Source organism: Haliotis rubra, unplaced genomic scaffold (assembly GCF_003918875.1).
Source record: "Haliotis rubra isolate DU_JTF1 unplaced genomic scaffold, ASM391887v1 Scf545, whole genome shotgun sequence".
In the NCBI taxonomy this organism is placed as follows: domain Eukaryota; kingdom Metazoa; phylum Mollusca; class Gastropoda; order Lepetellida; family Haliotidae; genus Haliotis; species Haliotis rubra.
In genome coordinates this window covers 106,345-121,824 of record NW_025767241.1, presented here as the reverse complement: position 1 = coordinate 121,824, position 15,480 = coordinate 106,345, and the positions used below count along the sequence as shown (strand labels likewise).

At 42.1% G+C, this 15,480-nt stretch overlaps 1 protein-coding gene across 2 annotated transcripts in view; it reads right to left on the bottom strand.

Moving 5' to 3' along the window:
• Positions 1–15,480, bottom strand: part of LOC124253578 (hemicentin-1-like) — a 151,136-nt gene that overhangs the window by 53,400 nt on the left and 82,256 nt on the right. For both annotated transcript variants that reach the window (XM_046687378.1, XM_046687379.1), the window contains exon 7: positions 5,553–5,849. In XM_046687378.1, coding sequence (XP_046543334.1) covers positions 5,553–5,849 — 297 coding nt within the window. The remainder of the gene's footprint in view (positions 1–5,552; positions 5,850–15,480) is intronic.

The following is a 15,480-nucleotide window of genomic DNA, read 5'->3' as shown; positions in this document are numbered from 1 at the left end:
CCATGGTGGGTGGGGAGCAGGATTGCTGAATAAATATATGTCACCATGGCTCATAATCACAATGGTTCGAAACGCAAACATCTTGATTCAAGTTCCTCTGACGAGAGTATTACAGATTTTGATTCGTGGGCTCGATTCATCGTGATCGAGGCTGAAGACCACTTACCAATTAAACTAAACCCCTTTGCCATTTCTAAAGCTATTCATGGACATTGTGGAGAGGTGAAGAATGTCACCCGGCTTCGTTCTGGCTCCCTACTTGTAGAATGTGTGAGGAAACAACAATCCCTCAATCTGTTATCCATCAATCAATTTGCCAATGTTAAGGTTGTTGTATCGGAACACCGGACACTCAACTCATGCCGAGGCATTGTACGTGATCGGACCCGCTCCTTGTCTGGCATGTCGGATCAGGAAATAACTGATGAATTAAAACATCAAGGAGTGTCTTCAGTTAAACGTTTTACAAGGAAGAAGGAAGATTCAACAATTGAACCAACGAATACGTACTTGTTTACGTTTGCCAGATCATCATTACCACAATCTATCAAAGCTGGTTATGTCAACATCGGAGTGGAGGTGTATGTCCCCAATCCACTCCGATGCTTTAAATGTCAAAAGTTTGGCCACGGATCAAAGACATGTAATCGCTCCGTAGCAAACGCTGTGGAGATAACCATGAGTATACTGACTGTCAACAAGCACTGAACTGTATAAACTGTGGTGGCCAACATATGGCCTCATCTAAATCCTGCCCTGTTTGGCAAATTGAATCAAAAATCTTAAAACTAAAATGTGAGAACAACATTACTTTTGGAGAAGCCAGGAAGTTACTGACTTCTCAGTCAGCCTCTCAATCCACATCTCAATCCGCATTCTCTTATGCTACTGTTGTTGCTAAGACAGCCCCAACTTCATCTGTTTCCCTCTCAGACGGAATTGACTTGGATCAATTCCGAACAACCTGCTGTGACATCACCTGTCATCATGGTTGATAGTCAAACATCGACATCACCTTCTACTTCTCAGGCTGAAAGTCAGACTCAATCAGTCTTGGAACAACCATCCAGTGAAAAAATCACCAAAAGTGGCAGAAAAAAGTTAAATAGAAAACAATCGCCCAGGAATCCCGTTCCATCAAAGGTGCCTGTCCAGAACACCTATAGTGCTTTGGACATGGAAGTTACTCCATTATCACAGAGTTCTGTGGGGAGTTCTTCATCACGCTCACGTGAGAGATCACCAATTGAACCACCATGAGTCATTCATCTAATATAGTCCAATGGAATTGCAGAGGACTTAGAAAGAATTTCAACGAGATACAATTGTTAGTTCAGGATTTTAACCCATCGGCAGTCTGTCTACAAGAGACTTATCTTAAACATACTGATACATTTGATTTAGGGCAGTACATGTGTTATCATTCATTTTCTCCACCAGGAGATAAAGCGACTGGAGGTTCTACTATATTAGTAAGACAGAACATCACCCATAGTGGTGTCCGTCTAAATACTAATCTTCAAGCCGTTGCTATTCGCCTTACTTTGCACATTACACTTACTTTGTGCTCTTTGTACATTCCACCTTCATCTGCTCCTCGACAATCTGATCTTCAGAATCTGTATGATCAGCTACCAAAGCCCTGTATCATCATGGGCGATTTAAACGGGCACAACCCTCTATGGGGAAGTACAAGTACAAACAATAAAGGCAAAGTCATTGAAGATTTTATTTCTGATAATAATTTATGTGTGTTTAAGGATGATTCAAGCACTTATTTACACCCTGCTACAGGAACCTATTCTTCACTTGATCTGTCCCTCGCAGATACGTCTGTTTACACCGAATTTGAATGGTCTGTTCATGACGACCTTTGTGGAAGCGATCACTTCCCTACTATCCTCAAAGCTATAAAACCGGATGATGATCCCCCTTTATCACGTTGGAATTTTTCCAAGGCCAACTGGTCCTTGTTTGAAACAATATGTGTGCAAAAATTGGTACCTGACAATTTGATAAATGTATCAGATCCCATACAGTTGTTTTCCGCTCAACTGACTGAAATTGCTGAACAAACAATTCCTAAGTCCTCTGCAACTCCTCATATTCGTAAACCATGGTTTAACAATGAATGCAAACAAGCCAGGAAACATAGGAAGAAAGCGGAAAAATATTTCCGCCGACATCCTACAGTTCATAACTTAAATAATGTTAAAATTACGAATGCCAAGGCACGACGTGCATATAAACAAAACAAGCGTCAATCTTGGAGAAACTATGTCTCCAAAATTAATTCGCGCACACCCATGTCTAAGGTGTGGAACATGGTTCAGCGAATAAAAGGCAAAGGGTCAAAATCTGCTGTCCACCATTTAAAAGATGGTGACAATTTAATAACTGAAAAATCTCACATTGCAAATATAATTGGCGAAACTCTCGCCAAAAATTCGTCCTCGACAAATTATGTCCCTGAGTTTCAGAGATATCAGAAACAACGGGGAAAAGACACAAATTAATTTTGATGCACATAACGGTGAGGACTACAATGAAGTGTTTTCATTACATGAGCTTCACACCGCTCTTGAGCAAGCGCATGATACTGCAGCAGGTGATGATAATATCCATTATCAGTTATTGAAACATTTGCCTGAATCATGTCTTTTGACACTTAGATATATTTGATCAAATATGGACGTCTGGGAATTTCCCTTCATCGTGGCGTAATGCCATTATAGTTCCAATACCAAAACCTGGCCGGGATCATACTGATCCATCAAATTACAGACCCATATCTCTAACTAGCTGTGTCTGTAAGACCATGGAACGAATGGTAAATAATAGATTAACATGGTATCTTGAAACCAATAACCTTATCACAAACATTCAATGTGGTTTCAGGAAAAATCGAAGTACCATTGATCATTTGGTACGATTAGAATCCTTTATTAAAAATGCTATTGTAAATAAACAACATGCAGTGTCGATATTCTTTGATCTCGAGAAAGCATACGATACCACCTGGAAGCATGGCATTTTAAAGGATTTACATGATTTTGGTTTAAGGGGTTGTTTACCTCTTTTTATATCACAGTTTTTAACAGACAGGCAATTTCAAGTCCGAGTGGGTTCAACCCTGTCTGATCATTACAATCAGGATCAGGGTGTCCCACAAGGCAGTATTTTGTCTGTTACGCTATTTAGTATTAAAATAAACAGTCTGTCAAAGGTTTTAAGTGATTCAATTGATGGATCACTTTTCGTGGATGATTTTAATATTTCTTGTCGTGGTAAAAATATGCGAACTATTGAGAGACAATTACAACTTTGTCTCAACAAAATTCATAGATGGTGTCTGGAAAACGGGTTTAAATTTTCTAAATCTAAAACAAATTGTATACATTTCTGCAGAAAATACAAACCTCATAAAGACCCTGAATTATCTTTAAATGACACACCCATCAAAGTTGTGAAGGAAGTTAAGTTCCTTGGTCTTATCTTTGACTCCCATTTAACTTTTCTGCCGCATATTAAATATCTAAAAGCCAAATGTTTGAAGGCACTCGACTTGTTGAAAGTCGTTTCCAATTCTAAGTGGGGAGGGACCGAACTACCCTCCTTCACTTATATAGATCACTGGTCCGTTCGAAGCTTGATTATGGCTCCATCGTTTATGGTGGAGCCTGTAAAAGCAATTTGAAACTACTTGATTCTATCCATCACCAGGGTCTAAGACTTTGTCTTGGGTCTTTCAGAACCTCTCCCATTGACAGTCTCTATGTTGAGGCTGATGAGCCATCTATAAAACTTCGCCGTATCAAATTGTCCCTACAATATATCACAAAGTTATATTCTAATGAATCCAATCCTGCTCACACTTGCGTTTTTAATCCTCTTTATGAGGATTCGCATAACAAAAAACCTTCACTTGTCCCACCTTTCGGGATAAGAATCCAACAATATATTTCTGCTGCTGGCATTGAGTTGGAGAATATATCTCCTTCCCGTCTTCTTTCTTCTCCTCCTTGGCAATTAGTGAGGCCACAAGTTGACCTAACACTGACAAAGTTTAAAAAATCCGAAACTAACGAATTACAGTATAACCAAGAATATAATCAATTAAAGAATAACTATAATACATACAAATCCTTATTTACAGATGGGTCCAAGGGTGGTTGCGCGGTGGCTTGTGCCACTGTCATTGGATCCAGAACAATCTCCTCTCGTTTACCAGATAACAGCTCTATTTTTACAGCAGAAGCAAATGCCATCTTGACAGCTTTGAAATATGTTCAAAAACACTCTAAATATCAACAATATATCATCTTTTCTGACTCACTTTCTTGCCTTCAGGCTATCAAAAATATTTCTTGTAAACATCCACTTTTATTAGAAATTATTGAATTGCATAATGAGCTTGCTACTGGCCAATGCGACATCGTCTTTTGTTGGTTACCCAGCCACGTTGGTATTTCTGGGAACACAATGGCTGATATTGCTGCTAAGGCAGCACTCAACAAATCTGTGACACCACTTCTGATCCCATACTCTGATTATAAAGCTAGCATTAGAACTTACATCCGTGATCTGATGCAGAAGAAGTGGGACACCCAAGTAGGTATCAATAAATCACATGAAATAAAACCTTATATCGGTTACACTTACTTGGGTTGTCACTCCAGATTTGAGGAGGTCATCATACGACGATGTCGTATTGGCCACACTAGATACACTCATGCGTACCTACTGAAAGGTGAGGATCCTCCGTTTTGTATCCCTTGTGATGAAAGAATCACAGTCAAGCATGTCCTGCTTGACTGTGTTGAATATTCCATCACAAGGGATAAGTATTTTAATGTCAAAACATTGAAGGATCTTTTTTATAATGTTAATTATCATTTAATAGTTGAATTTTTAAAAGAATTAGATTTGTTAACTGATTTGTAAATAGATAAATATTTTATTATTGGTAATTTAAATTAGTAACTGAGATGGTTAGTGGCTGTACCCTCAAAGGGGGTTGACGTAGTGTAAAATTATTGTCCTCCTGAGAGGGTACATAAGTCCCAAAACTTTCAAAGTAAAATATAAATTATCACATTTTAAACGTAGTATTTTTGTTATTTTAACTGTTGGCTAAATTTTCCTACAATCGCCAGCGGCTGAAGGGATGGTGTAAATCCAGCTAGGATTCATGCAGGTAGCAAAAGTAATGTAAGTCCCCATGGCTCCTAGCATGGTGATCTACCTTCAGTTGGTGGCGATCTATAGCCCGTTTTTATATTGTGTTGTCCCCTATGGTTTAAATGTTTTAGATCCAATTACTAGTTTTACATGTATATCTGTGATACTCTAGTTGCTTTACTGTCCTTCGTCGGCAGGTGTTTTATAACATACATATATTTTATTTCAATATCAAATGTTCTCGTCACGATATGGCTGAAATATTGCCGATGTGACGTTAAATATTAACTCACTCACTCACTCACTAATAAGGTGTAGTCTTGGAGTATAGCTAGACAATTACATGATGTACGTTATATATCAAGTCTCACCTATTGGCACAATGTTGACTGTGTATGTCACTGAACCACCCATACTGTTGTCCACTGCAAGACTGTAGTCCCCGAAGTCCTGCTGTTGGAGGTCAGTAAGGTGTAGTCTGGCAGTGACTGAGATGTCTGAGACAGGGCTGGAGGAACCTGTGAGGTCCTGGCTGGTGCTGATGGATCTACGCCAGGTGAATGTAGGAAGGGGGTAGGCCAGGACTGATACAGACACAGTCACGTCACCACTCTTCCTGGAGGCGTACTTGAGTTGCTTGGGCACTGTTTCACCTAGTCGAGGAGAACCTGAGGAAACAACACTAGGGTCATAAGGCTCTGAAATCACTGGAACTTTGGAAAGAAATAAAATGAAAACAACAGAAATTGCCTAATGTGAGAGAGAATAAGTTTAAAAATTGTGATAGTCAAAAATCATATTTTCAAAACAGCCACTATGATAGCCTTATCACAGGTGGGTATGTTCATACAAGTTTAACTATGTACTTATCACCAAGTATGTGATAAGGATGGCTGACTATATGAGTCTGGCACTTGTCTGTTTACATGAATGTTTTGTATTATTTATGGTATCCACAGGCACAGCCACTACTAAAGAATACACTTGAGTACACAAGTCAAAATCCAGGAAGAAAACGCCCTTCTTGTGCAGAAATTCAAGCCACAACCTTGTCCATCACGACACAGCCAATGCCACTGTGCAGAACACAACCAGCATACTCAGGCAGTCCATGGACAGCGTACAAAGTCTGGGACATCACATGAACAGTTGTACATTGCCCCACAGACACTTTACCACAAGTGGTGGAGGTAATATTCTGCGAATTATTATCATTGTTAATAATAATGCAGAATTCTGACGAATACGCCCCCTTTAACACTTGATTGCCAAATCACACATTGGCTAGGAAGACAATCATAAAACTAACAAGTAGGAACAATTACAGGTGTTGTTAGTAATTGTTAGTAAACTTACCTCTGGATTATGATTGCCAGTTTCCTGTGGTATCACAGAGACATACAGAAATGAAAGAGAAAAACTTTCTCTTAAAAAGCTAAGTCATAGTTATCCCTAGTGGTATGCCTAAAGAGTTACGCAGTTATCTCCCCTAGCTGTGATGTCACAGCATTGTTCTCCCCAAGCCTCATAATTTTTTCTAAAGAAAACTCTAACATAGCTCTTCTCATACACTTCGTGAGGTTCAGAGGGACCTATATCACATAATCCAGAGGTACGTTTACTAACAATTACTAACAATGCCTGTATATGTCTTAAACATTCCCTCTGGATTATGGTTGCCAGAATCCCACATATGGACGGAGGGACCCGAGAACAAGAGGAGATTAAGGATACCAATATCTCACTAGAATTAGATAATTCTCAGAACTTAGATAACTTCATGTCCTATGACACCCGCCACCATAATCCTAACAGATGGTTAATTGTTAGCTTCAATAAACAGGACAGGAAGTTAATGTGAAGAGAATTATATCCATCTTGGAGAGTCTGCTGGATTATTTCTTAGTAACCATATTTCTGTTGAGACTATGCTTATATGTTCCTTAGACCTCATGACTTCACTTCCGGTTTGATGGCATCACTTCCGGTCTAATGGTACTGCTTTTGATCATTTCGAGGTGATTAAAACACCCCGTCTAGTCTCATGACGTCACTTCCGGTCTTATGACATCACTTCCGCTTTTATGATGTCACTTTCGATTGATGACGTCACTTCAGGTTGATGACGTCACTTTCGGTTAACGACATCACCTCCGGTTAACTTCCAATTATGACTAACCTTCTATCATTATGATACAACTATACAAAGATTGAAATCTTACATCCTCCAAACCTGTTCTTAATATGGATCTAGTGTCACTTGGCAACCTTGAAGAGCAACCTCCTCGTGGTGGGTGCTGGGTAACGCCAATGGCTCTTCGACCCCGTGTGGACCTGGGGTCGAATAGGTCCACAGCACCCCATTGCTGGTTGTAAGAGGCGACCCAATTGGGCAACCCGTTTGCCATGGGTTGTATCCCTGTGTCGGCAGAGGAAGGGAGTCTGGTGGTTGAGGATGACGGAACTGGCAATAGTGTTCAATAATCCAACACACCACTTCGATCCTAACTTTGCCTAGACGGGTGGTAGAATAGGCCCGATTCTACCAATCGGCTGGTCACGCCTTGCCCTGTGCATGGAATGTTTATACAAAATTTGGTACTACAAAACACTTTTGGCCATGTTCAAAATGTTAACTCATATTCTGCCAAAAACAAATTAGCCTTGCAGACCCATGCACAGAAGGCGGTGGCTCATGGGCCAATCTGGTGATGCTGACCTCCACTCACTGTACATCTTCAATTGATTGTCATGGGCCGAACCATCCTGACCTTTAATCTGGTAGACAGCTACAACACTTCATGTCAAATTCGCTGGAGTATAAAACCCCCTTATCCCCGGTCTTTGCAGCTTTGAGATCCGCTGTAGTATAAGATCGTCCCTGTTGACACTCCATGGTGGGTGGGGAGAGGGGATGCCGAACCACATTCCTGATGACATGGTTTCCCAATACCCCGGTTCAAAACAAAGACATATGGACATATGGACTTCCCCGTCTGACGAGAGTACGCCCCCTCGACCTGATTACTGGCCACGTTTTTTGACAATTCGAAGCTTGTGACAAGCAACCTTTGAAATTGAACCCATTTGAAGTCTCCAAGGGTATCCGCTGGTATCTGTGGAGAGGTTACCAATGTCTCGAAGCTCCGGTCCGGTTCTCTACTACTAGAATGTGCTCGGAGACAGCAATCCTTGAACCTACTGAAATTACAAGAGTTTGTCAATGTAAAGGTTGCTGTCTCAGCACACAAACACTGAACACGTGTAGAAGCATTGTACGGGACAGAGCTCGCTGCCTGTCTGACATGACTGAGGAACAAATCGTCCAGGAACTTTCCTTCACTATCAAGAACGACGGTGTGGTTCAACTGACAAACACCTACCTCTTTACCTTCGCCCGATCGAAGATTCCCGAATCTACCAAAGCCGGTTATTGCAGCATTGGTGTTGAGGTGTATGTACCTAATCCACTCCCGTGCTACAACTGCCAAAAGTTTGGACATGGATCCAAGTCCTGTCGTTCTTCTACTATTTGTTACCGCTGTGGTGACAAGCATGAGAGCAATGACTGTACTATGGAAGTGAAGTGTGCAAACCGCGGTGGTAACCATATGGCTTCTTCAAAATCTTGTCCCATGTGGCAACGCGAATCAGAGATCATAAAGATCAAGCACAAAGAAAATATCTCCTTTCATGAAGCAAAGAAGAGGGTTGCAAGTTTAACTGTAGCCCCTTCATCCATCACCTACTCTTCTGCTGTCTCCCGTCCTTCCATCACTTCTGCAACTATCTTTTGTCAGACCGACCTGACATGGGTCATGTCTTCTCAGCCAACTCAACTCAACTCAACTCAACTCAGCCCATCTCAGCCACTCCAGCTCCAAAGCCAAAAATCAAAACTTCTGAATCACAAACACCAGAACAAATGCCCAAAGCAGAAACAGAAACTGCGCGCAAAAAAGGGAAAGAAAGAAGCTAGAGAGACTAAAGCAGCTTGAGCAACTGCCAAACACTAAAACAAAGGCCACCTCTCCTTCAGAGGTCCCCGTCGAGGTCCATAACTCCTTTGGCCCTCTGCATATGGAGGTGTCTCCATCTCCACCTGACACTAATAGGAGCTCGTCAAACGCTTTCTCACGTTCACGTGACATGTCACCAATGGAAGCACCATGAATCCACAAAACATGATCCAATGGAATTGCAGAGGACTGAAGAATAATTAAAACGATTACAGTTATTGATTCAAGACTTCAAACCATCCGCGTTTTGTCTCCAAAAAAACCTACCTAAGATGGACTGATAAATTTGACATCCGTCGGTACAGTTCCTACCACTCCTTTTCTCCTCCCGGTGTTAAAGCTACAGGAGGCACTTCTATCCTGGTGAGGCAGGGCATCCTCCATAGCCCTGTCCCACTTATCACCACCCTGTTGCTGTCCGCATGACTCTGAACATAGGGTTTACACTATGTTTACTCTATCTTCCTCCCTCCTCAACTGTCCACCTATCAGATCTTCAGAGCTTGTATGATCAACTCCCAAAGCCCTGCATAATCATGGGCGACCTGAACGGTCATAACCCTCTATGGGGGAGTACTGATACCAATTATAAGGGAAAGGTTCTTGAAGATTTTCTCCAATAATGATCTATGCATTTTCAACAATGGATCAAACACTTATCTCCATCCTGCCACTAGAACATACTCTGCCACTATCACTTACAGATTCTAATCTCTTAAACGAGTTTGAATGGTGGGTCCACGATGACCTTTGTGGAAGCGACCACTTCCGAACTATTCTTACTCCTATCAATCCCGCGGATGAACCACCTTCAACAAGATGGAATTTTACTAAGGCCAATTGGCCATTATTCCAAACTCTCTGCTCTGAAAAACTCATACCGGACAACTTCAGGAATGTTCTTGATCCCATGGAACTATTTTCTGATATCTTAAATACTATTGGAGACGAAACCATTCCTAAGTCCTCTGCAAACCCGCACATACGCAAACCATGGTTTGATACAAACTGCAAACAAGCTAGGAAAAATAGGAAGAAGGCGGAAAAATACTTCCGACAACATCCTACTGTGCATAACCTGATTGCCATTAAAATGACAAATGTCAGGGAAAGTCGTACATTTAAACAAACTAAACGCCGGTCATTGAGGAAATATATATACTGAGTCAAAAAAGAAACTTCACAAAATGTAATTTGAAAAATAATGAATAATTTTTCTCTGATGATACATCTATGTGTCCGAAATGGGATCCCTATCTTTCGACTCTAGAAAAACGTTTGCAAAACCCACTCAAACCCATCCATTCGTCGCGCAAATGACGTTAGTGCCAAATCAGGTTTTGCACGTGCAGTCGATCACGTGATCTTCGCATCGAAGTTTTCTTCATATGCACGTGTTTGCATTGGCCTAAAGAATTGAAAAAACACACTTTTAAACCACAGTTCTAACAGTACTTGAAAAGCCACGATTGTCAAATGTGCAACGTGAACGTGCCGTTTGCATGTTGCAAGCGGGAAGATCAGTTATTGACGTACAAGAGCAATGGGATGCAGCCGTCGTACTGTGTATGACTTGCAAGGTCGTCTACAACAAACTGGCAACACTTCTGATCGCCCAGGGTCGGGTCGTCCACGTGTGACGTCACAAGCAGAAGACTGTCAAATCGTCCTACGTCACCTACGTGACAGATTTCTGCCGGCTACACAAACCAGGGCTGAGATGTTTAGAGGTCGACTGTCCTCACAGACCATTCGAAGTCGGTTGCAGGCTGCCAATCTCCATTCTCGACATCCATAACGTGGGCCAATATTGACGACGTTTCATCAACGTCAGCGTCTGCTGTGGGCCCAACGTCACCTCCGATGGACCCAGAGAGACTGGAATTGAGTCGTCTTTAGCGATGAATCCAGGTTTACCCTCAGACTCGCGGACGGCAGGCATAGAGCCTGGAGACAAAGTCGTGAATGGTATGCCCAATGTTGTGTACAGAAAGTCGACAAATTTGGGGGCGGAAGTTGCATGGTGTGGGGTGCTTTCTGTGGGAACAACCGTTTCCGACTTCTGGTAATCCGTGGAATCCTCACAGCTGCTGCTTACCGTGACCAGGTGCTCAACCCTGAACTCGTTCCTTTCATGGCGGTTCATGGCCCAGGTCTACAGTTCCAGCATGATAATGCTCGGCCGCATACCGCGATGTTGACACAAAATTTCCTTCAAAACGCTGAAATCAACGTCATGGACTGGCCATCGAGGTCCCCTGACCTTAATCCAATAGAGCACGTTTGGGATGCACTTGGGAGAAGGCTTCATGGTCTTAGGATCCAACCTCAGAATTTGCAGGAACTTGGCGCTGCCTTGCAAGAGCAATGGTGCAGAATCCCCAACCACGTGTTCACAAGCATCAGGCAGTTGATGAGGAGACGGTGTTTGGCAGTGGTGAATGTGTGGGGTGGCCATACACGATAATGAACTGAGAAATTTTGCATTTTTATTCTTCTGACTTGACATTCTGTAGACCCATGTTTTGGAATGGCGGTGTAGCCTAATGGAACTGATTATGGCACTGTCAGTGTATCGAGTACATCACACAGATATCAGCAATGAAATAATAACAATTTAACCATCTTACCATCTCTTGTTCTCTTTCATAGTGCCCTGAAGAAAGAAAGTGAAGTTTCTTTTTTGACTCAGTATATCAACTCCCGCACACCCATGTCCAAGGTGTGGAACATGATTCAAAAGATAAAGGGCAAAGGATCCAAATCTGGTGTTCGCCATCTCAAAGATGGTGACTCCCTTTTAACCAATAAAGTTGAAATTGCAAACAAACTTGGCGAAACTTTGGCAAACCACTCCTCCTCGTCAAACTATAACTCCAAGTTCCAGAAATACCAAACCCAACATGAAAAGAAATCAGTCAATTATAACTCTGATAATGGTGAGGATTACAATGAAACGTTTTCTCTCCATGAACTACGTACTGCCCTGGGGCAGGCTCACGACACTTCAGCAGGAGCTGATGATATTCATGATCAGCTTCTGAAACACCTTCCGGATTCAAATTTGGAAACTCTATTCAATATATTTGATGACATTTGGACAACCCGCAACTTTCCTCCTTCGTGGCACAATGCCATTATCATCCCTATACTAAAACCTGTCCGGGATCATACTGATCCCTCAAACTACCGTCCTATATCACTAACCAGCTGTGTTTGTAAAACCATGGAGCGCATGGTTAACAACCGATTAATCTGGTAGTTTGAGACAAATAACCTCCTTAGTGACCTCCAATGTGGTTTCCGAAAAAAACGAAGTACCATTGACCTTCTGGTGCGTCTGGAATCTTTCATAAACAATTCCATTGTCAACTAACAACATACTGTCTCTATCTTCTTCGATTTAGAAAAAGCACACGATACAACGTGGAAACATGGTATCTAAAAAAATTTACATGAATTTGGTTTGAGGGGCAGATTACCCCAGTTAATATCTCAGTTTTTAAACAACAGACAATTTCAAGTACGGGTACGTTCCACATTGTCTGATTATTCCACCAAGATCAGGGCATCCCTCAAGGCAGCATCCTGTCTGTCACCCTTTTTAGCATCAACATTAACAGCCTCACTAACTTCTGGAACAGTTGTGTTGATGGGTCCCTTTTCGTGGACGATTTCAATATTTCATGTGGTGGTAAGAACATGTACGCGATAGAAAGGCAGCTACAACTCCGCCTTTACAAAATCCAAAAATGGGCAAATGAAAATGGCTTTAAGTTTTCAAAATCCAAAAATAATCGTATTCTTTTTTGTCATAAATACAAACCGCACAAGGATCCAGACCTATCTTTAGATGGTGCTCCCATCAACGTAGTAGAAGAGGCCAAATTCCTGGGACTCATATTCGACCGCCACTTGACATTCTTACCACACATAAAATATTTGCTAAAACCAAGTGCTATAAAGCCCTGGGCTTACTAAAAGTCGTTTCAAATAACGAATGGGGAGGGGGTCAGACTACCGTCCTTCACTCGTACAGATCTTTGGTTCGCTCTAAACTAGACTATGGCTCCATGGTTTATGGTAGAGCCTAAGAAAACAGTTTAGAAAAATTAGATTCTATCCACTACCAAGGCCTGAGGCTCTGCCTGGGAGCTTTTAGGACCTCTCCGGTAGACAGTCTATATGCAGAGGCTGACGAACCTTCCCTTGAACAACGTCGCATTAAACTTTCACTACAGTATATCACTAAATTACGTTCAAATGAGCCCAATCCAGCATACAATTGTGTTTTCAACCCGCTCTAAGAAAACTTATTTCCTAAACTGCCAAACCTGGTTCCACCACTCGGAATCAGAATTTAACCACACATATCAGCAGCTAAAATTGATCTCAATATCATATCACCTTACCGACTCCTGTCTTCACCATCCTGGCAGATGGTGAAACAACAGGTGGATCTTACCCTCATTAAACTCAAAACGTCCGAAACAAATCCTTTGGTGTTCCAGCAGGAATGCAACCAGTTACGGCCAAAGTATGACACACATAGATCCATTTTCACAGACGGATCCAAGGATGAGGGCCAAGCTGCCAGTGCTACAGTCACTGGATCTTAGACTGTCCCCTCTAGGATTCCCGACAACAGTTCCATTTTCATTGCCGAGGCCAAAGCTATCTTCTCAGCTTTGACCTATATTAAACAGCAGAATCATTCCAAAAAATTCATCGTTTTCACAGATTCATTATCTTGCCTTCAGCACTTCAAAATGTTACTTCAAGTCACCCAATCATTCTGGACATTTTTTAACTTTACAACAACCTATCTACTGGCCAATGTGACATCGTCCTCTGCTGGTTGCCGGGTCACGTCGGCATAGCAGGTAACACAAAAGCCGATGCTGTTGCAAAAGCAGCTCTTGACAAGCACTTATCTCCACTGCTAATCCCGTATAGTGATTTCAAACCCACTATCAAAAGTTATACTCGGAACCTTATGCATAAAAGGTGCGACACCCAACTAGGAAGGAATAAACTGTATGAATTGAAGCCAACAATTGGTTATACCTACTTGGATTGTCAGTCAAGATGTGATGAGGTAATCTTACGACGATGTTGTATTGGTCACAGTCGGTTTACTCATGACTATCTGCTGAAAACAGATGGGGATGGTCCCCCCCATGTGTGACTCTTGCGATGAGGTTTTCACCATCAAGCATATTCTGCTTGACTGCGTGGACTTATCATCTGCAAGGGACTCACATTATGATGCAACAAACCTAAAAGATCTATTCTCCCGCGTGAACGCTCATCTGATAGTGAACTATCTGAGGGAAATTGATCTGTATCATAAATTGTAACTGTGTAATGTGACTAACAAATTGCCTGCCTTTAAATTTAGTGCTATTACTTTTTCTGCTTTTAAATGACAATGTAATGAATATATGTCTTTGAAATAAAACTCATTGCGACTCTGTACTTACAATGCTTATTAATGCAGACTTGTTCTCGTCACTATATGGCTGGAATAATGCCGATGTGACGTAAAGCCCAATTCAACTCAACTCAACTCAACTCAAAGTCCACCCAGAAGCGTAATCTTCCCCAACCGTCCATGGAAGGCAGCTTAACAAAACCCGCCTTCATTATCAACTCAGGATTAGAAACCGGGTTGGCCGTATGCCCCTCCGAGTCTAACAAGTCCGGGATTAATAGTAAGATCGGCAGATTGTCCGTGTCTTAAAGTCCTGACTACCCGTGGAATTCCCCGTAGGACAAGCAGCTATCCGCTGGGAGTCTGCCGTGAAACCCGTGCTATCTGACGGCTGGTAAGGGACCATGCTGACGGGCTGAATCCGGCTAGCGAAATCCCCCTGAAGCTGCACGGGTGACACTGGCCCAACAGAGCGTGAGACAGTGTCCCTCCCGCATGAAGCCTCAGCATCTCCCGTCATGGTGATCGGCAACGCAGCTTCAAGACGGTGGTGGTACTCGGCTGAAACGAGCATAGCACCGTGCCACCCTACGGGAAATGACTGTTGAGTCAGGGGCCTAGTGTGCCCGTCATCATCATCGTCATTCATATATGGAGACCTCTGAGTTAATGGAAGCCTGAATTTCAATTTAAATGAAGACAATAGAGACGTAATGGCCGACATGTCCACTTGACTGGACGAAGAAGCACTAGATTTTGATTTTTATCTAGACTTAGGTTCTGATTTAGCCGAACCTGATTGAGGTTGAGATGCAGATTTCTAAATTTTGATGACTCTAATGAATC